Source organism: Macaca thibetana, chromosome 14, assembly GCF_024542745.1.
Source record: "Macaca thibetana thibetana isolate TM-01 chromosome 14, ASM2454274v1, whole genome shotgun sequence".
Lineage (NCBI taxonomy): Eukaryota > Metazoa > Chordata > Mammalia > Primates > Cercopithecidae > Macaca > Macaca thibetana.
Window position 1 is genome coordinate 121780378 of NC_065591.1, and position 26994 is coordinate 121807371.

Consider the following 26994-nt stretch of genomic DNA (forward strand, 5'->3'; position numbering starts at 1 on the left):
AGCGCCGGCTGCCGGGTGCACGCTCGCTGCTCTGGGAGGAGTCTCCCTCCCTTGGCTCTCCTTTCTGGGAGCTGCCGGCTGTCCCGGAGCGTTGGCGGTACCAGAGTGCGGGCTGCACGGAGACCGCGTCCGCGGCCGGAGAGCCCGGCCCAGCGCCTTCCCAGAGCGCGGCGGTGCCTGCCGGGCGCCATGCTTCTGCTGGGCATCTTAACCCTGGCTTTCGCCGGGCGAACCGCTGGAGGCTCTGAGCCAGAGCGGGAGGTGGTCGTTCCCATCCGACTGGACCCGGACATCAACGGCCGCCGCTACTACTGGCGGGGTCCCGAGGACTCCGGGGATCAGGGACTCATTTTTCAGATCACAGCATTTCAGGAAGACTTTTACCTACACCTGACGCCGGATGCTCAGTTCTTGGCGCCCGCCTTCGCCACTGAGCATCTGGGCGTCCCCCTCCAGGGGTTCACCGGCAGCTCTTCAGACCTGCGACGCTGCTTCTACTCTGGGGACGTGAACGCCGAGCCGGACTCGTTCGCGGCTGTGAGCTTGTGCGGGGGGCTCCGCGGAGCCTTTGGCTATCGAGGCGCCGAGTACGTCATTAGCCCGTTGCCCAACGCCAGCGCGCCGGCCGCGCAGCGCAACAGCCAGGGCGCACACCTTCTCCAGCGCCGGGGTGTGCCGGGCGGGCCTTCCGGAGACCCCACCTCTCGCTGCGGGGTGGCCTCGGGCTGGAACCCCGCCATCCTGCGGGCCCTGGACCCTTACAGGCCGCGGCGGGCGGGCTTGGGGGAGAGTCGCAGCCGGCGCAGGTCTGGGCGCGCCAAGCGTTTCGTGTCTATCCCGCGGTACGTGGAGACGCTGGTGGTCGCGGACGAGTCAATGGTCAAGTTCCACGGCGCGGACCTGGAGCATTATCTGCTGACGTTGCTGGCAACGGCGGCGCGACTCTACCGCCATCCCAGCATCCTCAACCCCATCAACATCGTTGTGGTCAAGGTGCTGCTTCTTAGAGATCGTGACTCCGGGCCCAAGGTCACCGGCAACGCGGCCCTGACCCTGCGCAACTTCTGTGCCTGGCAGAAGAAGCTGAACAAAGTGAGTGACAAGCACCCCGAGTACTGGGACACCGCCATCCTCTTCACCAGGCAGGTGAGTTGATCTGCTGTCATTTTGCACCCATAGAGCCCCGTTCTTTAGGGTCACCTCCCCTAGCGCTCCAAATCCCCTTTGTATCGTGCAATGCCTCCGAGTTTAAACTTCGTTAACTTCTTCCGACTCCAACTGTAGTTTGCCGGAGAGCGCTCTCCTAGGCTCGGAGGAGCGGCGGCTCACGTGCATCTGGGCCATTGGAGGAGAGCCTGCGCTTTCCGAAGGTGTTGGCCTGGCGCGGCCAATCAGCGCCTCCTGGATCGGGCGCCGAGGGGCCGGAACCCAGGAAGTTGCCGCCCCGGAGCCGCAGTTTGTGTCCAAGACCGATAGGAGACGCTATGAGGATGGTGTTGGATTGGGCGGGAACGGCCCGCCCCTATTGTATGGGCGGCTGAGACTTCTCGGACACCTCCTGAGGTCTCCTTTCGAGGGTTGTAGAACTGAAGGTGATCCAAGGTCAGCGCCTGCTACATTTCTCTCGGGTAACATGTTGTCCCCTCTCTGTACTGGGCCTGGAAAGCCTGGATTTGGGTGGAGGGAACCATTGAGAGATTTTGTGAGTTTGCAGTGACAGGCCAGACTCAAGTACTGCGAGCATCCCTCCTTCACCGCCGCTTCTCCTACAGCCTCTGCTGGGCATGGTCCAAGGGGCTTCTAGACCATTCTGAGCAGGCAGTGTAGTTAGGGCACCTGTTTGGAGCTGAGACTGTTTCACTTGGAGTGTCAAGTGGAGTTTCACTTGGAGCTGAGTTGGGAAAATCTTTTCCAATTTTCCTGTATCCTTGCTGTCAGAGGGTGACCCGTTTGCCCAGATGTATACTACAGAGCAGAGCTGGCACGCTTGCTCCTGCTCCCAAGTCACTATAATTCCTATGACTACACTTGACTTCAGGGCTCTAGCTTCTGCCCTTGCTGGGGTTGAAGTGGTGTGAGCTTAGTCAAGAGTATTTGGAGATTCCAGCCGTAGAGTTAGAAGGAAACTGAGTATTGGGATTAGAAAGATGGACCCAGCCCAGGAGGCAGCCCTGCCTTTTGCAAGGCCTTACCTGATATTCTATGTCAAAGAAGCTATGAATCTGTGAACATTTAGATTCACAGGTGTTGGAGTGATTGGGCACTGTGGAGTATTTGGATTCTTGAAATTTCTCAGATACAGGAGGCTGGGAGGAAAAGAGCCATCCAAGTGAGCTCCTGCTTCCGATTTGGGGGACGGTGACTTGAATCTGTGCCATGCTCTATTTTTGTTATTATCATAACTACAGCATTCTGGGGAGGGCATGGAATCCTTGGTTACCTCTGGGGCTCTAACTCTCCACTGTTTCCAAATGGTCACTCAAAGTTGGACTGGAGCACACCAGGCTGGAGCTGGAGTCTTCCACAGTAACCCATTTGGCACAGCTAGTCCCTTCCTAGAGTCGAACTTCCTCCTTTCCAGCCTTCTTCTCCTCCCACCACCTGGTTTCTCTAGGGAGGTCTTTGGCCTGAGTCTGTTTCCTTGTGCTCATTCTTCCAACTGAGGTCTGTTGAGCTGCCACTGCCCAGCCTCTGCAAGCACTGCCTGAGTCATGGGGAAGCTGTAAAGGAGGTGGCTTTGACCTCTGCACACAGACCAGCTTGGCAGTTAGATTGCTGGGGCTTGAAAAAAAGCAAAGGCCAAGAACAGGATATCTTAATGGGCAAAGCAGCTGTTGCCCCATTTACTACCTGGGCTGCCCCATTGAAGGTCACTCACTGGCTCCAAAATAAAAGCCCTCAGCCTCTGCAGCCTGGTGGTGAAGGCTGGCTTCTGGAGTCAGCCCTAGGAAGAGAACTCCTGCTGGGCATAGGACCCTGTCGTCAGAAGGAGGCCGCCTTTTGAAGAAGAAGCAATCAAACAGCATGACAGCTTCCATTTCTCAGTAGTGTGTGTTCAACCCCCCGGGGGCTGTGTTGTCCATGCATAATGGGTACAAGATGCATGACCACTGGCTCAGAAGCAGTGACGTGCAGGATGTGACTTTTAGAAGCTGCCTTCCCCTTAGGTGCCTAGAGAGCAAAGCCAGGGAGTCGGGCTTCTGTGTTGTCAGGGCTGCCATCAAGGTATGTACATTTATGCTTCAGAGTAAGCACCTCTCCCCCACCTCCTCACCAGCTCGGACTTCAGGGCCTTCTGCATTCTGAGAGTCTCAGGATCTTCTCACTGCTGATCTCTCCGGGGGAAGGTACAGTCTTCAGTGAGAACAGGAGCGAGTAGCTGCCCTTTCTAAGATTAAGGCAGACGCGGTCTCCAGGAACCTTCATCGCCCGGAAACGAGAATATAGTGGTTGTACAACAAGTATTTTGACAATTTGAGGAGTTTACTTAAAGATTCAGAGTCAGTTCATGGAGAAAAGTGCACATTTGATTTTGCAAAGTGATCGGTCTCCAGGCTCATAACAGCAGGGTGAGGTCAGCACAGGACTGGAACCAGGATCTGCGAAGAACCAGAGCCAGAGTGTTGCTCATTTATTTCTGTGAGGAGAGAAGTTTCTTTGGCTTCCTGTTGCACTGGGCGGCAGGAGCCAGGTATTTAATGCTGAGACTTTGTAGGCCCTTATTCCCTGAGACTTCTCTGTCTTTAGGTCCAATAACGCTGCCGTTTGGGTAACCCTTTGTGGTAGAATGGCTTTCATTCATTTATTCATACACTCTTTTAATACTTGTTGAGCATTATTTATTATTATTTCTAGGTATTACCCTGGGCTGTGGAGCTACAAATAGTAATAAAATGTGGTCTTGGCCGGGCGCGGTGGCTCACCTCTTGGGAGGCCAAGACGGGCGGATCATGAGGTCAAGAGATCGAGACCATCCTGGCAAACATGGTGAAACCCCACCTCTACTAAATATACAAAAATTAGCCGGGCGTGGTGGCGGGCGCCTATAGTCCCAGCTACTCAGGAGGCTGAGGCAGGAGAATCACTTGAACCCGGGAGGCAGAGGTTGCAGTGAGCCGAGATTGTGCCACTGCACTCCAGCCTGGCGACAGAGTGACGCTCTGTGCCAAAAAAAAAAAAAAAAAAAAGTGGTCTCAGGTCCCCAGGAATTCACAATGTGATGAGGAGCTTACAAGACAAGAGCTAATTTCAACAGGATGTGCTAAGTGCCAGACCAGCCCCGCTGGGGAGGAGGGGCGTTCTCCTGAATGCTGGAGCTAAGGAAGCGCTCCAAGGGATGGGAGCAGAAAGGGTACTGGCTGCGGAGTGGGGGCTGGGTAGGGGAGCTTGTTTTCTGTGTCATCAGATGCCCTCTCCTCCATTCCACTGCCTGCTTTGCTATCTGTGACCTTTTCTCTTCTGGACTGATTTTTTTTTTTTTTTTTAAGGACTTGTAGTTTATGGTTTTACTGTCTGTTTCTTGATTTCTTTCTTTTTTTTTAAGGACTTGTATTTTATGGTTATTCTGTCTGCTTCTTCATTTATTTCTCTTTTTTTTAGGACTTGTATTTTATGGTTATTCTGTCTGCTTCTTCATTTACTTCTTTATTTTTTAGAGACAGGGTCTCATGTCACCCAGGCTGGGGTGCAGTGGTGCCGTCAACTCACTGCAGCCTTTAACTCCTGGGCTCAAGCAATCCTCCCACCTCAGCTTCCTGAGTAGCTGGACTACGGGCCTGCACTGCCGTGACCAGCTAATTTATTTTTGTAGAGACAGGGTCTCACTATGTTAACCAGGCTGATCCTGAACTCCTGGCCTCAAGAGATCCTCTTGCCTCAGCCTCCCAATGTTTTAGGATTACAGGTGTGAGCCATCATGTCTGGGCTCTGTAATATTCTTTGTGAGAAGACTTTTAACTACAAATTTCATTTTTATTTTTATTTTTATTTTTATTTTTATTTTTATTTTTTTTTGAGGCAGAGTCTCGCTCTGTTGCCCAGGCTGGAGTGCAGTGGCGCGATCTCGGCTCACTGCAGGCTCCGCCTCCCGGGTTCCCGCCATTCTCCTGCCTCAGCCTCCCGAGTAGCTGGGACTACAGGCGCCGCCACCACGCCCGGCTAATTTTTTTGTATTTTTAGTGGAGACGGGGTTTCATTGTGTTAGCCAGGATGGTCTCGATCTCCTGACCTCGTGATCCGCCCCTCTCGGCCTCCCAAAGTGCTGGGATTACAGGCTTGAGCCACCGCGCCCGGCCAAATTTCATTTTTAAAACATATATATTCAAGTTGTTTTTCTTGAGTGAACTTTGGTCATTTATATTTTTCAAGAAATTTTTCCATATCATTTGAGTTGTGAATTCATTGACAAAGAGTTGCTTATAATATTGTCTACTATGTTTCCCACCTCAGTCTCTCAGTCTCACCCAGCCTGTAGCTGGGACTACAGGCATGTGCCACTATGCCTGACTAAATTAAAAAAACGTCTTTTTTGGAGACGAGGTCTTGCTATGTTGCCCGGGCTGGTCTCAAACTCCTGGGCTCAAGCAATTTGCTCGCCTTGGCCTCCCAAAGTGCTGAGATTACAGGCCTGAGCCACTGCGCCTGGTCTATTTTGTTTGTTTTTTTCCTGTTGCTTCTTCGTATCATTTGACGCCACCTCTGTTCCCTCTCCTCTGGCTCTTCTTCCATGCTCTTACCTTCCTCTTTTGGGACTATCCAGGCAGGATCTTTACAGTCTTTCTCTTCCCCCTTATTCTCTTCATTTGTACTCTGACTTTTCCCCGCTCACAACCCCGAGCTTGGTGCTATCTTCTTGTTTTGACCTTGAGCAGTACTGTGTTTCACTGGGGATACCCTACACTGCGCAGAGCGGAACAGCATTCTAGAACCTCATGTGAAACAGACGCCAGTTCTTTTGGTGATAAAGCACTTGTCATAGGGCAGTGATATTTACTGTTCAGATAAAAATAGTTAATAATGAAGTGATAATACGTATGTTACACATATCTCCCTATACAATAGAAAAGGATCATGATTTCATTAGGATCTTTCTTGAAGTTGGACTTTGGAAGATACTAGGAGACAGAGGTCATTGGTAGATTTAGTATTTAATAATTTGTTATTCTTGGCCACTAACTGGAAACGCAACACCATGCCTTCTGGGAGGGAGGAGGGAAGGAGTGGGAAGAGAGAGGGAGGAGTGGAATATGTTGGTTCCCTGTCTTGCAGGATGAGTGCTCTCTCTCTTTAGTTACATCAAATGAGTTCGCCTGATATTAATGTCAGCAGATGGGGGAGGAAGGTTGGAGGGAATCTTTTTCTTTTATTTTTAACTGCTGGTCTAGTCAGAAAGGCAAGTGAGTTTTTCTCTTTCTTTAGGTCTCACTCTCCTTCTGTCTTTGAACTTCTCTGTAGTTGTTTGCGTCCCCTCTTACCCCTGGAATTTCCCCCCAACCTTTCCTTGACACCTTGACTTGATCACGTGGCATGATGGAAAGAATACAGGTTTGGAGTCAGGCAGAGCTGAGTATGAATCAGGGGGCTTGAACTCTCTAGCAATGGACATTGCATGAGTCAGCTATGTGCACTTTGCTTTCCTCATTCTTAGAATGAGGATAATGATGATGACATGATACCTCACTTACGGGGCTGTTGCAAAGATGAGTGTTACTGAGTGGTCCAGAATAGGCCCCCAGTTATGGTAGTTATTATCATCACTACCTTAGTAGTCACTTAGTACATGCTCCTTGTTGAATAACTAGCTGTGGATCCCTTGCCAGACTCAAGTTTGGGATAGCCCTGATTTAAAGCATTCTGCCCCATTGCCCTTGCGAGTATGCTTAACACTTGTTCCTGTTTTTGTATGGAAGCTACGGACATCAGCATCTGCTAATCTCACTGATCTGTAAACTCCTTTTAGGCAGGAACCTCTTTAGTCTTTATAGGCCCCTGCGTGGATCCCTGGATCCCTGCAAGTCGGCTGTTCAGTAGGTGATTTTGGAAGGAAGGTGCAGACGGAAGTGCAGGGGCTGCCTGTAGTTCTGGGTGCGTAGGTCGCTCACCTCCCTTCCTGGGGTCATTCATCCAGCTTTTGAGGCTGTCAGGCTGCAGGGTTGGGAGAGGGAGTCTTCGATTCTTCTGGCATTTCACCTTGGCTCTTTGCCATGAGGTTTTGCCCTGAAGAAAGGAGGGGCTCCAGCGAGGTGTGTGTTTAATCCACCTTGGAGTCAGCAGACAGGGTGCATGACAGGGCAGGGATGGGGTCAGTGTGTCAATGCAGGTGTGGGGCAAGGAGCCAGGGGCTTGCTCAGCCAGCGAGGTGGTGCAGACAGTGCTCTCAGAGAACTCTTAGCACTTAATCCTGCCTCTCCCTCTCCCCACAACTCTTCCCACTCAGTGTCAATCAGCACTTGCTTGAGATACAGGGTGGGGCCTTCCATTCTTGGGGTGATATGCACCAGAGGCAGCAGGAAGTCATGGTGAGAGCTCAACCCTGCTGCTGCACTGCCTGGACTTCAATCCTCACTCTGCCGCCTTCCTCTCTGTCTAACCTCGGGCTTACTGTGTGACCCTGGGCTAGGTACTTACCTTCTCTGGTTCTCTTCTGTGCGATGGAGGCTGAAAATGGCGTCTTCTTCCTAAAGCTGTGAGGATTGAATGAATGAAGGCAGGTAAAGCTCTCGCGACAGTCTGGCACACAGCAGCCAATCAGTAAATGTTAGCTATTATCACTGTATTTGTGGGCACCCTCTCTTGCAGGGGTGATTTTTTTTTAAATAGAAGATTTAGTCTTCTTGCAAGCTTGGGGTTCCTCTTCTTCATTGAGGTAATTATTGTTGTTTTGGTTACCTCACTCTCTTGCAATAACACCATTTTGTACATCTGGAGGGATTTATATGCCAGTGAAATAGAATCTGCCAGTAGAAGTAACTAACATTCTTCATCACATTGCCAAGGCACTGAATTGCTAGATTTTATTTCTTCTAGCAAAGCAAGGCCCTCCCATCCTTGGGGATTACAAACAGACATGGATTTTGGGCTGGACAAGGAAATACAGTGACGCATGGCAGAGATTCAGATGGGAAACAAGTTAAAGGCACAGTAGTAATACTAGCGCAGGGTGCTTTTCACCAGTAATTATGGTCTCCTAAGCAGTGCCGCATGATTTAGACCAAAGAACTTAGCTTTGGATTTGGGATCTCATTCTTCGCTCAATAGCCACAGGGACTGGGGTGCGTAATCTCAAGTCACTGAGCCTCAGCTTCCTCATCTGCAACATGAGAGGACAGCCCTAAAGTCCTGTGAGTGTAATACTTGGATGCTGTGATGCAGCCATGAAGATGAGCTCTGGCTCTCCTGCCTAGAACTTCAATGGAAGTAGGAAGTTGGCTACATGAGAATGCATAAGTCTTCTGCCACATTAAAAATGTTAATGTGCGGCCAGGTGCAGTAGCTCACACCTGTAATCCCAGCACTTTGGGAGGCTGGGGCAGGTGGATCACTTGAGACCAGGAGTTCGAGACCAGCCTGGCCAACATGGTGAAACCCAGTCTCTACTAAAAATGCAAAAATTAGCCAGGTGTGGTGGTGCATGCCTGTAATCCCAGCTGCTTGGGAGGCTGAGGCACGAGATGCTTGAACCCAGGAGGCGGAGGTTGCAGTGAGTCGAGATCACACGACTGTACTCCAGCCTGGGCAATAGAGCGAGACCCAGTCTCAAAAAAAAATGTTAATGTGCTTGATTTTTGTGTATCCCTCTCTCTTTGTATTGCTGGAAAACATTGAGCATCTTGGTACATGCCTGGGAAATGAGAGGAGGTAGGAAGGAGGTTCTCAGGGAGGGCAGCTGGTGGGAATCGTGCTGGAGGCGTGTATGGAGTGACATTGGTAAACAAGCCACTGCCAGGTGTTATCCTTGTTTATTTTTTTAAGTTGTGGCTCCAATCCTAAATTATTTTATAAGAAGGGACAGTTAGAAAATAACAGTCCAGGAGGATTAGGTTCCTGGCCAAGATGATTCCAGGATCATCTGGAAAAGCAGCTGCAGCTACAAAGAGAAATGGCCAATTGCTGGGAATCGTAAGTCAGGTAGGGTCTGGGTTAGGAATACTTACACCTTCTAGGAGGAAGAAGGTAGAACAGCTTCTGTTTTTTGGAGGCAAGCACTTGAGCTGAAGAGGTTAAGGCAGTTTTAATGCCTCTGAGTTCATTCCAGAAGGGTGGAGATTTTTGATGCCACAGATGAGGCACTGCTGGGCCCCTGTATAAGCACTTGTAGGCGTTCAAAGTGCAAAGGCCCAGCGGTTCCTCACTGAGTCCCTGCAGGGGTGGCAGGAGGACAGGCAGAGCTTCTGACCCCACACAGCTGTGTCTTCCCACAGTGAAGACGCTGGTTACTGCAAGACGGCTGCTTCCAGAGCCACTCTCACCCTCAGGAAATTTGCCGGCTCTTTCCTTGTTCCTCTTGTTTGATCCAGGGAAACCGGGACTTCTTGATGGAAAGAACAGGTTGCTCCTGGCCAAGCAGGGGCTGCAGCTGCATGTCTTTGCTCCAGAGAAAATCCACCCTCCCTAGGAGGAAGGAGGCTTTTGGCCGTAAGGACTTCCCAGCCACAGAGGCGGCTGCAGGGTGGCTGAGTTCCAGACGCCCTCTAGATCCCAGTCTGAGCATTCAATCTGGTCTAGCAGTTTCTTTATTTCTTGTTAACGTTTTAATTTTTGTAGAGATGGGGTCTTGTTATGCTGCCCAGGCTGGTCTTGACCTCCTGGCCTCAAGTCATCCTCCCGCCTTGGCCTCCCAAAGTGCTAGGATTACAGGCCCGAGCCACTGTGTCCTGCCCGGTCTAGGCATTTGTGAAGAGCGGGGCTGGGGAACAGGACTCTGAATCTCTGCGTGGGTGACTTCCACTCTTCTGAGAGTGAGTGCTGTCAACTACATGACTTGGGTCAGTAGACAAGATGTTCCTTGGGGTTCTGAAAACATGTCATTCTGTGGGTTCCTTTCATAACCTACAGGGCCAGAAGGGGCTGCATGCTCTGGGACCGGGGAAGGAGCAGAGGCTGAAAGCACTGATTGATTCAGGCCCTAGTTGAAAGTTGGCCCTTCCCCGGAGCAGGAAACCAAGGCCCCAAAGAGAGAGAGGACTTGGATAAAGTCACACATGTACTTAGTGATGGGGCCAGGACCAGAATCTAGACTTCCTGATTCTTATTTCCGCACCCTCTCCCTCTTACACAGGGAGCAGTGAGCGTGCAGGGCAGCCCAGAGGCACCCCCACAGGCTGCAACTGCTGGGCTAGAATGTCCAGAGCCCCAGCCTTGCTGGGTCTTACACTACACCAATCCTACACCTACATCCTTCACTATGCCCTTGCAAGAGCCTTCATCCCTGCCCTCATCTTGGCTCCTTTCCCCATAGTTTACACGCTGATCCATGTTCCTCAGCTGTCACATTCTCTAAACTGCTGGTCAGGTGAAGGTCCCTTCCCAAGTTTTATTTTGTTTTGTTCTTTGTTTTTTGAGACAGAGTCTTGCTCTGTCACCCAGATTGGAATGCAGTGGCGTGATCACGGGTCACTGTAGCATTACCCTCCCAGGCTCAAGTGATCCTCCCACGTCAGCCTCCTGAGTAGCTGGGATTACAGGTATGCACCATCATGCCTGGCTAATTTTGTTTGTATTTTGTAGAGATGGAGTCTCACTATGTTTCCCAGGCTGGGCTTGAACTCCTGGACTCAAGCGATCTGCCTCCTTGGCCTCCCAAAGTGCTGGGATTACAGGCGTGAGCCACTGTGCCCAGGCCCCTCCCAAGTTTTGACAGTGGTTGTTTTCTAGGTTTCAGAGCTCTTGGGAAGGAAAACTTTCTGGGAGAGTGAGTCTTTGAAGATGAAAGAATATGGGAAGAGAAGGGCATTTGAAGTCCTCCATGAGGCTCCTAGAAGTGGAAGAAATGCTTCCAGCAAGCACAGGCGGCAGACCTGGCTGGGTGTGCAGGGCACACGTCATTGCCTCTGGTGCACCCGGGTTCAGGCTGGTCACCCTCGAAATAACTGTTCACTCATTAGGAGGTGTGACTATCACCTGACCGTGGGAAGCCAAGTTTGACTGCTCAGATGGTAAACCTCTGAGTGCTTTGGATTAAATTTTGCTGATTTTCTGTACTCTGACCGCTTTTCCTCCCATGCCCCATGGCTCCTGGCTCCCTGTGCTGTGCTGCTGCCCACCTTCGCCCCTTGCCAGCATGTACACAGATGTACATGCGGCCTCACATATACGTGCCCATGCATGCGGACATGTGCTTCTTTGCCTGTGGAAGGTGGTAGTAATAGTCGTTATTTCAGTGGGATGTTGTGAGGATTAAATAGGGCCATTTGTGCAAAGTGCATGCACAGTGTCAGCATTTAATACATCATGGCCATGATGAACTATGGGCATGCACCTAGTTCCCACCTCTGACAAATAGATATAATAATATATCTGCATCATAAGCCTATTGTGAGGATTAAATGGGGTGACGCAGGTAGTAGCTTCCTGTGAAATGCAGAATGCCTTATGCATTGAAGGCAGCGATGTAATGAAGAGAGAACCAGCATCACTGATTCAACACACGTCGTCGTCGTCTTCTTTTTTTTATTTGAGTTGGAGTTTTGCTCTTGTCGCCCAGGCTGGAGTGCAATGGTGCGATCTTGGCACACTGCAACCTCTGCCTTCCAGGTTCAAGCGATTCTCCTGCCCCAGACTCCCTAGTAGCTGGTATTACAGGCACCCGTCACCATGCTTGGCTAATTTTTGTATTTTTAGTAGAGACAGGGTTTCGCCATGTTGGCCAGGCTGGTCTCGAACTCCTGACTTCAGGTGATTCACCTGCCTCGGCCTCCCAAAGTGCTGGGGTTACAGGTGTGGGCCACTGTGCCTGACCCAACACACGTCTTCTTAAGAGGAGCAGAATGTACACAAGGGTCTCATCCTATTTCCAACTCTTGGGCTTTTAAGGTACCTGGCAGTGTTTCTGGCCAACGACACTCAGTAAGTTCTTTGAGATATCCACCCCGGAAGCCCTATCCTGCCTTTCTGTGTCCCCTGGGAATACGTCCTGTCAGGGTTTGCTGCTGGAGGCCCTAGGTTCTGCAGCCAAGTTAAGCTTCAGTACAAAACGAGGGACCTTCCTGCTTAGGTGGCCATCCCTCTATTTCATGTATCTTTCTTCCTAGCAGCCACTGAGCCTGTGTCCCCTTGTGCTTCTGTAGCCAATGAAACTGTGTCTGGATGGGGACTTGGGTTCACCTCACTGCTTCCTCCCAGTCTACGGCAGCCAAATTGTTGGCATGGGTGGGTCCTTGGCCGGCAGCCCTCTGGCTGAGAATCTGGACTTAATTCATGGTTGGCCAAAAGGCAGCCCAGCAAAGACCGAGGCTGCTCGAAGCTGCCTGTGGGTGGGAATGGGACTGGCTTCCTCCCTGTTGCCTCAGCGAGCCTCCCCTGGCTATGGCAGTCACTGCTTTTCTGGTCTGGAGGCTGTCTCTCCCTAAAGCAGTGGCCCTTGTCGTTTGATTTGGTGCCTCCCAACTTCCTCCCAGAGGACCTCCCTGCATAGGGTTTAGGCAAAGTCTTTTGGTGAGCCACAGAGCCCTTCCTAAGTTTCCTCCCTCAGCCTGGGTTCGTTCTGTGAACAGCCCCACAACCTCCTAGGAAGAAGGGCCCGGCTGGAAGGTGCTGGGCCTGGTGAGGTTGGAATGAGACGAGCTGGAATGTCCCATAGGATGCCCTTTCTTCCCTTCAGGTCCTTTCTGTCATTGTCTCTAACTTTGGGCTGGCTTCTGCTTCTCCCCCACCCGGCAGGACCTGTGTGGAGCCACCACCTGTGACACCCTGGGCATGGCCGATGTGGGCACCATGTGTGACCCCAAGAGAAGCTGCTCTGTCATTGAGGACGATGGGCTTCCATCCGCCTTCACCACTGCCCACGAGCTGGGTAAGGCTGGATAAGCTCCTCTTGGGGTCTTCTGGGTTTGCCTGGGACGCCCTGGAGGGTGGGAGACACGTGTCTTTGCCCCTCGTGTTCTGAAGCCTCAGGACCCCTTCTCAGGGCACAGTGAGCCTTAGCAGCAGCTTTGTTGTACTTTTTCCAATTGCTGCAGCCCCACTGGCCGGTGATGTGGTTTGAGCCCCTCAGTAGAGTGTCTCAGCACTTAGGCATTGTGGGGACACCATATTAACGACACGGAGGTACATTCTGTTGTCAGGGAGCCCACAGCCTGATGCAGGGGACAGAAAACACAAGAACATGATCTTGAGGACATTTGAAAGCAGTCTATTGATAGGTGGCAATGACCAGCCTGAAAACCGCTGACATATGCTTTCTAGTTCCCCTGCCCCATTCCTCCCTCCAACCCCCATGTCCTTCCTCCTGCCCTCTCAGTCCTCTTGCCTCACCCGACAGGCCACGTGTTCAACATGCCCCATGACAATGTGAAAGTCTGTGAGGAGGTGTTTGGGAAGCTCCGAGCCAACCACATGATGTCCCCGACCCTCATCCAGATCGACCGCGCCAACCCCTGGTCAGCCTGCAGTGCTGCCATCATCACTGACTTCCTGGACAGTGGGCACGGTAAGCCGGGACGGCGGGAGGGCAGTGAGGCCGCCTCGGAGGAGGCTTTGCTGCTGCCCCTGGTGGAGGTGCCCACTTCTCCGTCCTCTGTACCTTAGGTGTGTGTGCCCCCTCGGAGCTGGGCTCTGACATGAGTGCATTCCTGTTGCCCTGGGCTAGCCAAACCTCATCTTCCCAGCTCATCCTAACGAACGCCCTCGGCTCTCTGCAGGTGACTGCCTCCTGGACCAACCCAGCAAGCCCATCTCCCTGCCCGAGGATCTGCCCGGTGCCAGCTACACCCTGAGCCAGCAGTGCGAGCTGGCCTTTGGCGTGGGCTCCAAGCCCTGTCCTTACATGCAGTACTGCACCAAGCTGTGGTGCACTGGGAAGGCCAAGGGACAGATGGTGTGCCAGACCCGCCACTTCCCCTGGGCCGATGGCACCAGCTGTGGCGAGGGCAAGTTCTGCCTCAAAGGGGCCTGCGTGGAGAGACACAACCTCAACAAGCACAGGGTGAGTGAATTCTGGAGCTGTGCTCGGGACTGCTGGGAGGAGGGACGGAGACCTGGGGGCCTCCCCTGCCCTTGGTCTTCACCAGGAAGCTGCCTAGCACAGATTGGCCACGGGACCATCACTGTTGCATTGCTGAGCTGTGCCTTCACTGCCCTCTATATGGTCCTGTCCCCTTCTTGACTCTAAGACTGGAGAGAGAAGCTGTGGCAGGTCAGAGGACTTGGAGAGGCCACAGACACATGGAGAAAAGCCTTCAACGGGAGGTGGGGTCTCAGCCCTGAGCTCCAGGCCTCGTCCTACCTGGGGAGGAGCTCTGGGCTCAAAGCTGAACACCTAGTGTTAGAAGCGGCTCACTCGCTGGCTCCTCCCTTCCTTCCCACATCCACTCTTTCCCAGCGTGTTGCACACCCAGGGAGCTGGGGACCATGCGCAGGAACAGGCCTTAGAACTGCAGGGAAGCAAAGCCCTGGGCGAGCTTCAGGAACTGGCTGCATTCTGAACCAAGCGTCCATTTCTGTTGCAATTGCTGTTTTTCTGTAGCAGAAACATAGTTGAACAATACTTGTTTTCCCTCCTGATAAACAGAAATAGCAGCCAAACACGAACACGTCCAGAATCCCAAATATTCTCTGAATGTAATAACTCTATCTTCTTCAGGTCTCGTTTTGGGGGTAGGAGAGGAATTTGTACTTTTCTGGGCAGGAAGAAGAGGTCTGTTGTTCTCCTGGATCCTGGAGCTGACTGTCCCTTCCCATCCCTGTTCTCAGCTTGGGGAGGACTTGCCTCTGGGCACAGAGTCAACGTCACAAAAAAGCATCCACCAAGCACATTATCAATTGCCCTGAGTTGAGTATGGCACAGAATTATTTAAAATATTTTTCTGTGTTCTGGGGATACATATCTAATTAAACCTTAACCGTTTGCTAGGCAACAACCCACTGTGTTCAGGGAACTAGGTAAGATACTGTGGTGGTCAGAAAAAGAAATAAAACACAGGCCATGCCTCAGAGAGCTCATAGTCAAGTGGGGAAGCTCGAAATGTGGCTGTGATACAAGATGCAGAGAGGCACGTGTTATGCAGAAGGACAGAAGAATGAAAATATGTCACAGGAGAACAGGGGTCAAGAGATTAATGATGATGAGAGGGGACTGAGAAAACTTGGAGGAGGAGGTTAGATTTGAAGAGAGCCTGAGGGATAAGTAGGATATCTGTAGGCAGAAACAGAGCAAGGCAGGGAGGTCCTGGGCGAGTCGGAGTGAGCTGCAGGGCTGCGTAGATGAAGGCTCTGTGGGAACTGCCTTCGGGAAGGTTGTTTGGGGCCAGACGGCAGCCATCTTGATTGCCAGGCGCTAGAAGGTCCTGAGGACAGGCAGTATGTGGTCAGTACCTCCTCCTGGGAAGATGAGGCTGGAGGATGCAGAGACAAGTTGAGATAATATTGGATAGAGAAAATGCGGTCTGAGAAGTACCATCTTTCCACACTTCCTGGAATTCTCAGTCTATGATTAGGCAAGATCTACCTCCTCCACCTCTTAAAATCCCTTGGTCACCCTGTTTTAACTGAAACTTTCCAGGAAACCTTCATGGAAGTCACTGCCCTCATTGGTCGAGGTCAGATCGTAAAGTATGTCTTACAAATCACTGCAGCTCACGCAGATCTGTTTCAGGAATCCCATTCTGACCACCAAGGCCCTGTCTTCCCAGATTACTCCCTCTGGGATTTGGATTCCAACAATTCCTCAGTCCCATCTGGGCCTACAATCTATTGCTACAACCTTTCCATCATGCCTCACCCTTCTTGTGCCCTCACCTCCTCCTTCGTGAGCTGAAATTCCACAGTCCTTTTTTGAAATCACTGCCTCGCATACACTCTTGACTCCCTTGCCCCTGTCTGTTTGCATCGAACTCACTTGGATAAGCCACCATCTGGGGTGACTCCAACTCACTCACCCATTCAATTGTGCTTACACAGGTGACTATGGTTCGAGAAAAACATGCAATTGTGCTCACTGGTCTCAGTTTAAATTTGTGATCTGAGCTGGGCACAGTGGCTCACACTTGTAATCTCAGCACTTTGGGAGGCTGAGGCAGGAGGATCCCTTGAGCCCTGGAATTTGAGACTAGCCTGGGCAACATGGCAAAACCCCCTCTCTACAAAAAATACAAAAATTAGTGGGACGTAGTGGCAGATGCTTGTCCTTGCAGCTACTCAGGAGGCTGAGGCAGAAGGATCACATGAACATGGGAGGCAGAGGTTGCACTGAGCCATGATCATGCCACTGCACTCCAACCTGGGTGACAGAGTGAGATCCCATCTCAAGGAAAAAAAAAGAAAAAAGAAAAAAGAAAGAGAAAAAGTAAGAAAAAAGTAAAATAAATTGATGACCCGGAAGTTTAGGTGGGCCCATAATGCTGTCCAGGAGTCACATTATTTCATTTCCCCAGTTGGTTACTCTCCCAACCTCCTGAACCATTAGTTCACACCCACCATCACCTCTTTCCTCCCATTACCAACTCTTTCTTCCTCCTTTTCAACTTTCACCGATGACCTTTCTTCTCATTTCCCAAAGGGAAAAAAAAAATCAAGTAATCAGAAGGGAACTTCCACCCACCCCCGACCTGCTTCTGCGCGTGTTCTCCACTGTCCCCTTTACCGTGGCTGAATTGTCCCTGCTCTGATCTGAGGCCGCGCTGTGTGCTTTGCACAGGAACCCCATCCCCTCTCGCTTGTTAAGGACATTGCTGATCAATTCTCTGTCTCCTGCTGTGCCAGTATTTCCCAATCTTGAGCTGAATCATGCCTTTTAGAATACAAATCTGTTGTCATTTCTCCCATCTGAAGCAAAACTTCTTACGATCCCACTTCCTTGGTGGTCTGTTTCTCTGACTCCCTTCACAGCAAGTTCCTGGAAGGAGTTGTACAAGCTTGCTGTCTCCAATTCCATCTCCCCACTTTTCTCTGCTGCCCATTCCAGATAGGCTTGGACTACCACCATTTCTCCAAAACAACTCTTATTAAGGCTACCAAATGGCCTGCACACCACGAAGGTCAGTGACTGTTCCCTTTCCTCCCATCGCCCAGCAGGCCAGCAGCATTTGTGGCAAGCCAGAGCTCTGGCCCCTGGAACGGGGTCTCTACTGCTTCTCGGTTGCCCTCCTCCCCTTCTCATTACCTTTACTGCTTCTTCCTTATGCTCTCATTTTCTTTTCTTTTCTTTTTTTGAGATGGAGTTCCGCTCTTGTTGCCTAGGCTGGAGTACGGTGGCTTGATCTCGGCTTACTGCAACCTCTACTTACCGGGTTCAAGCGATTCTCCTGCCTCAGCCGCCTGAGTAGGTAGGATTACAGGTGGCTGCCACCATGCCAGGCTAATTTTTGTATTTTTAGTAGAGACGGAGTTTCACCATGTTGGTCAGGCTGGTCTCGAACTCCTGACCTCAGGTGACCTGCCCGCCTCAGCCTCCCCAAATGTTCAGATTACAGGCGTGAGCCACCGCGCCCGGCCTGTACTCTCATTTTCTAAAGTGTGGAGTGCTTCGGCACTCAGTCCTTTCCCTCTTCACCATCCACACTCAGTCTCTTCGCTGATTCATCTAGACCATGGCTTTCAATACCATCTAGAGCTTGAAGACTCCCAAATTTGCATCTTCAGCCCAGGCCTCGCTCCTGACCTGCAGACTTGCATCTGTAAGGGAATCTGGACGTGTCCATTGGACACCTGCTTAGTATCTTATGCATGTGTCGGTGAGACTGAGCTCCTGGTCATCCCCCCTGAAGCTGCGCTGGCAACTCCACGTTCCGGTTGCTCAAGCTGAAACTCTGTTTCTCTCATATGCTTCACAGCCTGTATCTCCACGTCCCTGTGGGGCTATCTTCAAGGCAGATCCAGGATCATTTCTCAGCACTTCATCTGCTCTCACCCTGGCCCCAGCCACCACCCCCCGTCCCCTGGCTTAATGCAGTTACCTCTAACTGGTCTCCCTGCTTCTGCTCTTACTCCTTACAGATGATTCCCGCCGTGGCAGCTCTGTTGAAATGCACCTTAGGTTATGCCGCTTCTCTGCTCCGCACCCTTTAGGGGCTTTGCCATGGCTCAGAATGAGCGATCCCATTTCTCGCTGCCTTGTTGGCCCTAGTGACAGTGGCGCACTTCAGGCTCATCCCCCGCCCCTCAGGGCCGGTGCACTTGCTCCCTCTGCTTGGAATGCCCTTTCTCTGATGTCTGCATGGCTTATGCCACCTGTACATCCTTCAGGCACAAGAGAGTTCCCCGTAATCCAGAGCAGCCCTTCCCAACTCCTCCCTCCCCCCTGCTTGGAAGCCCAGCCTCCACTCTGTGCTCACAGATTCATTTTTATTGTCTGTCTCCCCACTAGGGAGTAATTGCCCTGAGGGCAGGGACTTGCACTGTTTGGTGAAGGAATGAGTGAATGGCATAGGGCGGGAGCAGAGTGAATGTTTTTTGTACGAATGGTAAGCAGTGATACCAAATAAAAACCAGGTAGCCTTGTCTCAGAAGCTGCAGGAACAGTGCTACACGCTGAAGAAGAATTGGAGATCACGAGGCCTAGGCACACTCTTTTAGTCTTCACATGGCCGTTGTGGCTTTTGAGAGGGCAGCTTCCAGGGTGTGATGGGGACAAAACCCACAGTGCCAGGCTCTGGGGAGTGAGTATGAGGAAAGAGCCAATGTGGGTGACGCTCTCAGGGAGTGAAAGGATGGAATGAGGTGAGGCACTAGTTTGAGTAGTTTGAGGCCAAAGCAGGGTTGAAGGAGGGTGCTGGTGGTTGTTTTTTATAGGATCAAACAGATGTTGACGCAACGAAACAAGAACTATCTGACAAAAGGGTAGATTGAATAAATATGCTGGATATGTACACAGGTTAAAGTGTTTCTATGACATGCAGCCAGTTCCTGCTTAGTTCCATGTGAGTTAGGCACTGTGTGGACGGTCGGTGGCAGAGTTGTAATTCCAGGCGAGTACAGCAGCTGGGCTGCTTCCTCTGTTGCTCAATTGATGTGTGTTCAGAGGATCCACACTCGTTTCACTGTCATTCTAAGGAAAACATCAGTGATACCGTAAATTTTATTCTCTTTCTACCCTGTTAAAAAAAAAACTAGAAAAAAAAAAAAGCCCTCCAAAACACTGCACAATTCACCCCGAAGCCAAATAGAGTTTTAGGATTGCTTAATAGTGTCTTATCTTTATCTCTTCTTAAAAGAAACATTAGAATGGTTCATGGTGAAACTTTCTCAAATACAGCCCCCGATCGAGGTTAAGATCAGTTTGGTCTGGCGTCGAGTCTGAATTATCGAACACTAAGGAATAAAAACATTCACATATCTATGGTGACATTTTTTATCCGCAAGGCTGGGGGCTGGCCATGCCTTAGAGATGCCTGTGAATGCACTGACAACAAATAAAGGGAACGTCTTTTGTGTTTTCTTTTATTCCCGGCAAGCTGTGGGATTCGAGGAATCTCTGAACTTCTGCTGGGGCCAGCGGGGTACTGGGAATTTTCATGACCGTTAGGCCACTTCTATCATCCACCTGATATCAGGCCCGAGTATTATTAGTATTATCCACCCCATTTTTGCAAGTGAAGCCCTGGAAGGCTAAGGAGGATTTGCCATTGCTCAAGCCCACTAGGGTGGTGTGGTATGGGCGGAGTCCATTGAAAACACGTCTGGCTGGGCGCGGTAGCTCACGCCTGTCATCCCAGCACTTTGGGAGGCTGAGATGGGCGAATCACTTGAGGTCAGGAGTTTGAGACCAGCCTGGCCAACATGGGGAAACCCCGTCTCTATTAAAAATACAGAATAATTAGCCGGGCATGGTAGCAGGCAGCTGTAATCCCAGCTACTTGGGAGGCTGAGGCTGGAGAATCACTTGAACCTGGGAGGTGGAGGTTGCAGTGAGCCAATATTGCACCATTGCACTCCAGCCTCGGCAAAAGAGGGAGACTCCACCTCAAAAAAAAAAAAAAAAAAAAAAAAAAAGAAACACGTCTGTATCACTCCACCGCCCAGTGAGGCCTCTCTTTTGCACGGCCTCCTTTGCATCTGGGAGCAGTTGCTGTTTGCTAGTTAGTTGGTTGGAACGTTGGGTGGGCTCGGTGTACACTGGCCATTTGCTTATTGTTTTTTTCTTCATTATACAACATGAATTTTATTCCGGGAAGGTGGGATGAGAACTTGAAGGCTGTACAGTGCAGCTTTTCTGTGGGCTAAGGGTCTGGGTGTGGCACTTGGGTCCGCCAAGGAGTATAACAGGCTCTTCCTCACAGGTGGACGGTTCCTGGGCCAAATGGGAGCCCTATGGCCCCTGCTCGCGCACATGTGGCGGGGGCGTGCAGCTGGCCAGGAGGCAGTGCACCAACCCCACTCCTGCCAACGGGGGCAAGTACTGCGAGGGAGTGAGGGTGAAATACCGATCCTGCAACCTGGAACCCTGCCCCAGCTCAGGTGAGGCAGGGAGAGCAGCGGTGGCCTGGGCCCAGGGGAGGCAAGGCTGGAGGTCGCCCCTACCCCACCCCTACTCCATGTAATGCAAGGCCTCCAGGTAATTGGGTATACAGGTAATTCAGGTAGGCTGGTATTTCTATCATGGATTCCTATTGATGACGAAGGGACTGCAGTCAAGATTCTAACCTTCAGGACAAAGCCTGGAAGTGGAGAGGTGCAGATTCTTCTTGGGATCATTCCTCTTTCCACTCACCTTTGGCAAGGGTGTTTCCTTCTGGATGCTTAGCCTGGGAGACTAAATGGATCATGGGAATGAGACACTAGAAGTCCTCTTAGCTGAGGCCTGCCCAGCCCATCTTTGTAAGCAGGAGTCCAGAGCCCAATAACTTGGTGGGGAAAAAAATTACATCTATATTTTTATTAATGTCTCAATCTAACATTTAGTATTTCTTTCAGAGAGAAATTAGTATTTTTTTAAACTACCTTTCTATCTGAAATTTAGTCTTTCTTTCAGTTAGACAACAAAACTACAATAGTAGTAGAAGTACCTGTGACTTTGTCATCAATAGGAATCATGGATATTTGATGACATGACATTTTGGTTGTTGCAGAATTTTCAAAATGCTGTTTAAGCTCATCCTTACTTCAAAATTATAGTAGTTATCAGGTTCATTACTGAATCATATATATGTATATTTACTTTTTTGAGACAGAGTCTCACTCACTCTGTTGCCCAGGCTGGAGTGCAGTGGCGTGATCTCGGCTCACTGCAACCTCCACCTCCCAGGTTCAAGCAATTCTCCCACCTCAGCCTCTTGAGCAGCTGGGATTGCAGGCGCCTGCCAACATGCTTGGCTAATTTTTGTATTTTTAGTACAGATGGGGTTCCACCATGTTCGTGAGGCTGGTCTTGAACCCCTGACCTCTGGAGATCTGCCCGCCTCGGCCTCCCAAAGTGCTGGGATTACAGGCATGAGCCACTGTGCTCGGCCCTGAATCATATTTAATGCATTAACAAAAAAGCACATATATCACAGACTTGTTTCAAAATATATTGATAGTTGTGTAGCAGATGTAACTGGTGTTGTCGTTAATCTGTGTAATTTACTTTATGCACTGAGTTACGTTACTCTGAAAATAGTTTGCAACCTAGAGGGAGTTTGAGGCTGGGTTACTGGAGAAGGTGGTGCATAGCTCAGGGGATGTGTTTTCATCTGCATCCTGGGTCCTTTTGGGCCCAGCTTGCTTTAGTGCTGTGAGATGTAGAGGAGGTTGCAGCTTTGGTGACAAGGGTGGGAAGGGCTAAGAGAGCCATGACAGGCTGGGCGAGAGGCTTGTCCTTTGCACTGGCCTCAGCCCTTCCCTTCAACTTCTTTCTTATGCTTCTCCCTCCCTAGCCTCTGGAAAGAGCTTCCGGGAGGAGCAGTGTGAGGCTTTCAATGGCTACAACCACAGCACCAACCGGCTCACTCTGGCCGTGGCATGGGTGCCCAAGTACTCAGGCGTGTCTCCTCGGGACAAGTGCAAGCTCATCTGCCGAGCCAATGGCACTGGCTACTTCTATGTGCTGGCACCCAAGGTGAGTGAACCTGGGGCCTGAGAACAAAGCAGGGACCAGGTCTTTGGAGGAGCATTGGCTGAGCTGCGCTGCTCTTCCTTCTTTTTCCCCTTCTGGGGCACTGCAGGTGGTGGACGGCACGCTGTGCTCTCCCGACTCCACCTCCGTCTGTGTCCAAGGCAAGTGCATCAAGGCTGGCTGTGATGGGAACCTGGGCTCCAAGAAGAGGTTCGACAAGTGTGGGGTGTGTGGGGGAGACAATAAGAGCTGCAAGAAGGTGACAGGACTCTTCACCAAGCCCATGTGAGTTGGGGTCCTGGAAGGTGCTGCCAGGGAGCAAAGGGAGGGAGGTGGAATTTCCCAGGGCATTGGAAGCTTGGGTTAGATTGGGGTAAATGTCAGATCCAGCCAGTACCCTTGCTGCAGAGGCCCCCCATCTAGGGCTGCTCGTCCTTCACTCACTCATTCGTTCATTCTTTCAACAAACAAAGACGAATGCTGGGGAAGACCCACTTAAAAGGGGAAGACCCACTTCAGGAAGGTGGGCAGAGTTGTTAGGGTCTGTATAATGTTCTAGAGTAAGACCGACCTGATTCAGATCACAGTTACCCATTTTCTGGATGACCTGGGCAAAGGAACTTAATCTCCAGGTCTCTAGATGTCCCTACTTGTAAAGTGGGTATAATACTAATATATTTCATGTGTGAGGAATAAGGGAGTTATTCCAAGTAACATAGTTAGCATCATACCTGGTACATAATAAATGCCCAATACTCCTTCACCTTGATGAGGCTGAACGTGACAGCTGCCAGGCTCTCCCTGGACTTGAGGCCCTGACCTTGGGGATCAGACTGAGGTGAGAATGGCAATAAACTGCCAAGAGACAGCGAGTGAGTGGCTGGGACTGAAGGAGGCCTCATGTCTTGGACAATCCCTGGGCATCTAGTCCTAGCTGCAGAGTCTGGGCCTCCAGCTTGAGCTTCCTGAGGTCAAACACATGCTCCTTGGAAAGCCCTGATCCACGTGCTGGAGGAAGAGGGGGTGGCAGGGCACCTGAGGTCCCAGCTGGGAGTGGGGGCTATGGTTGGCCCGGAAAATTTGGGAGTCCAGGTGCTGGTGATGGAAAGGCCTAGATGGCTGTCCTGGAGCCTTGACTGTGCTCCTGGACACAACACCCTCTCCTGAGCCCTTGGGTGGTGATGCGCAGGGAGGATGCCCAACCCCGTCTCTGGGAGCTCAGCACCAGGGACAGATGGCATTCCAGGCTGTGCTTCGCAGGGACCTGTGGTGGGGAGGCCACATGGGGAGTAGGAGGTACATACCCCAGGCTCGCCTCACTGGTTAAATGGCAGATGTTCTTTTCACAGCCTGTTGGAGCTGGAAGGAGCCTTAGAAATCATTTAGCTTAACCCACTCATTATGCAGATGAGAACACCAGAACCCAGAGACACTGGCTTGCTTAAAATTGCCAGGAGTTGGCATGTGAGCCAGGCTGGATCTGCGTCCCTGCCTCCAGGGCCAGTGTCCTCTCACCGCGTTGAGCTCCTAGCCTCAGGCTCCAGGATGGTGGACTTATCCCTCCGCCTCACCCCTGGTAATCCTCCTCGTCCTCGTCCTCACGGCAGATGTCTACACATGCTTGCTGTGTGCCAGGCACCATGCTACATGCTTTATGTGCTTTGGTGGACTCAGTCCTCCCTGCAGTTAAATGAGGTGTGTGGAATTCTGAGCTCCACTTTACAGGTGAGGACATGGAGGCTTGGAGAAGCTCAGCACCTTACCCAGCACCAATCGCCAAGGGGCAGGGACCTCTCTGACTCCCAAACCTGTGCTTTCCCTCCCATGCCAGAATTCACCAAAAGCTAGGTTTACTGAGGAAACAGATCCTGGAGCGGTGAGGTCCTCAGGCCCAGGCTTCTGTCTAATGCACAACCCCCCTTTCCCACCCCAGGCATGGCTACAATTTCGTGGTGGCCATCCCCGCAGGCGCCTCAAGCATCGACATCCGCCAGCGCGGCTACAAGGGGCTGATTGGGGATGACAACTACCTGGCTCTGAAGAACAGCCAAGGCAAGTACCTGCTCAACGGGCACTTCGTGGTGTCCGCAGTGGAGCGGGACCTGGTGGTGAAGGGCAGCCTGTTGCGGTACAGCGGCACTGGCACAGCGGTGGAGAGCCTGCAGGCCTCCCGGCCCATCCTGGAGCCGCTGACCGTGGAGGTCCTCTCCGTGGGGAAGATGACACCGCCCCGGGTCCGCTACTCCTTCTATCTGCCCAAAGAGCCTCGGGAGGACAAGTCCTCCCATCCCAAGGACCCCCGGGGCCCTTCTGTCCTGCACAACAGCGTCCTCAGCCTCTCCAACCAGGTGGAGCAGCCAGACGACAGGCCCCCTGCACGCTGGGTGGCAGGCAGCTGGGGGCCGTGCTCTGTGAGCTGCGGCAGCGGCCTGCAGAAGCGGGCGGTGGACTGCCGGGGCTCCCCGGGGCAGCGCACGGTCCCTGCCTGTGATGCAGCCCATCGGCCCGTGGAGACACAAGCCTGTGGGGAGCCCTGCCCCACCTGGGAGCTCAGCGCCTGGTCACCCTGCTCCAAGAGCTGCGGCCGGGGATTTAAGAGGCGCCCGCTCAAGTGCGTGGGCCACGGAGGCCGGCTGCTGGCCCGGGACCAGTGCAACCTGCGCCGCAAGCCCCAGGAGCTGGACTTCTGTGTCTTGAGGCCGTGCTGAGTGGGGTCATCCCTTTCTCCCCCTCACTCTCCACCCCACTGATGTGCCAGCATTCTGCCAGCTGGAGTAGTGGGCAGAGGATGGTGGCCAGGGGCTCACGCCACGATGTCACCCACATCCAGGGACAAGGACCATGGGCTGGGGCGAGAGGTTCCCTCCTCCTCCCTGGACTGGGCAGAGGGAAGCCCAGAAACTCCCGCACAGTCTACCTCAGGCCCCGCTCCTCGGGCCGGTTGCGGGAAGAGGCTTTGAGGTGCAGGGCAGAAGGTGCTGAGGCCCAGTTTCCAAGGGACCTGGAGGATGGGCACCTTCCAGGCAGAACTTCAGGGACCCCGGCCCCCGGAAGGGAGGCCACAGGCTGCTGGAAGAGCCATGTCTCAGCAGCTTGGCACCCTCAGGTGGCCCCATGGGCTCTGAGCCGTGTCTGAATGGGGCAGGGTTTTCACGGTGCTTTTAGCCCACCTTCTTTTTTGAACTGACATGGACTAAGCAATAAAAGCTGGCTGGGGCTGGGCAGAAGCCACGGGGAGAATGAGATTAGGGTCCCTGGAGTCTGGCACTTCACCGTGGAATGTAAACGTGGATGTAAACAGGGAGTCCTGAGGTTTCTCGTCCTGCACTCTGGGCCCTCCCTTAAAGAAGCAGGCCTCTCCTTCCTCTGGTGTGCAGGGTGTAGGGCTGGTGGGGGGGCTGCCACCGGAGCGTTCTCCGAGGCTCTGCAGGGAGGGGGAAGTCAGTAGGGAGCCTGCTGTCTTCTTCAAGATGGAGCCGGCCATTTCAGAAAGACGTTGACATTAGCGAGGGGCGATGGAGTCTGTGGCTGATGCAGGGAGTTTTCGGAAAGTTCTGGAGGGTTCTGCTGTCACTGGACTGGGGTTGGTGCTGAGCTCTGGGCCTGGCTTTGGGGGATGTCACCCTGGGATAGGGAGGAGGAGGCTGCAGTTCTGATGGCTTCCTCCTCCAGAGAGGCACATATATGCAGGCTGACGTCGGAGGGTCTGTGTCACCTCAGACAGCCCTGACAGTGGCCACAGGCCTGCACCCATTGTGAGGGGGTGGGGCGTGCCTGTGAGGGCTAGGTGCTGAACATCTGTGTGCCTATAAACTCGTCTTCATTCCAACAGCTACTGCTGTCTGCCCTGGGTACGTCACGTTGTATCCCAGGCCTAAGCTTCTCCACTGTTTGCTACCTCAGATTATGCCCTCTAGGAACCCAGCCGTATCCCCCCCCCAGGACAGTGGTGACCTGGTCCTTCCACCACGCTCAGTCTTTGGAGACTGAGCTTCCAGCCACAGAAATGAGGGTGTGGTGTGTGGCTTCCTGCTCCCCACAGCCCAGCCCCCTGCTGGGCTCCAAAGCCAAAGACCTCTTCTTCAGACTCCTTGGGAGTAGGTTTCAGGAGGCACCAAGAATTGATGACGGACCCAGGGGGCCTGGCAGCCACTAGTATGAACTGCTGGAGACCTGTCTGTCTTCTAGACAGGTCAGGAAAATAGAAACAGGCATTTTCTATGGCTCCAAGTGGGGAGCTATTTTGGGGTTAGAGCTTCTTTGGCTAAGCAGGGTGTCTCTTGAAGGTTCGGATGCGCCTGTGCACACGGGATGTTCTGCTTCTGAGTGTAGGTGATGAATCCAGGGCCTCGGTGGAATATTGTATTGAGCTAAGATCAAAGCATGTGTCTTCCTGGAAGAGTTCAGTTCTTTTCTGTGGGTTTCCCTAATAGTCAGAATCCACAAGCCAACTCCCAGCCAAGCCTCTGCGATGATGTTCTCAGCCAGGTCTAGCGCTGGACTGGAGCCCTTGGACGGAGTTCATGCAGGGGCAGAGGGGGTGCCAGTCTCTGAGGCAGGGCTGCAGTCACCCCTGAAGGACTAAGTGAAGAGGAACCCCTCTGTGCCAGTGGCCACTGTGGGCTACAGGGACTGAAGGACTAAGTGAAGAGGAACCCCTCTGTGCCAGTGGCCACTGTGGGCTACAGGGACAAAAGGGACCAAGGTACCAGGCAGAAGCAGATCCTCGCTAGCTGACGACAGCACTGCGCCCTGTGCTTGGTGCACTCCCTCCTTGAGGAGGAGAGGGTGGCATGGGGGCTGTGCGGGAT

The 26994-nt window shown here is 52.2% G+C and overlaps 1 protein-coding gene across 1 annotated transcript; it reads left to right on the forward strand.

The window, feature by feature from the left end:
- On the forward strand, nt 1-26994 carry ADAMTS15 (ADAM metallopeptidase with thrombospondin type 1 motif 15). Its single transcript, XM_050755945.1, has 8 exons — nt 1-1146; nt 12877-13009; nt 13478-13645; nt 13857-14140; nt 20430-20607; nt 22005-22186; nt 22293-22468; nt 24117-26994. The coding sequence occupies exons 1-8, from the start codon at nt 190-192 to the stop codon at nt 24889-24891; spliced, it is 2853 nt and encodes a 950-aa protein (XP_050611902.1). The 5' UTR covers nt 1-189; the 3' UTR covers nt 24892-26994.

Bases quoted from the DNA above. Each gene is read 5' to 3' on its own strand.
- ADAMTS15 (XM_050755945.1), top strand. From the start codon at position 190: ATGCTTCTGCTGGGCATCTTAACCCTGGCTTTCGCCGGGCGAACCGCT. The intron at 13,010-13,477 runs GTAAGGCTGGAT...CTCACCCGACAG, and splicing joins CACCACTGCCCACGAGCTGG to GCCACGTGTTCAACATGCCC. The intron at 22,187-22,292 runs GTGAGTGAACCT...GGGGCACTGCAG, and splicing joins TCTATGTGCTGGCACCCAAG to GTGGTGGACGGCACGCTGTG.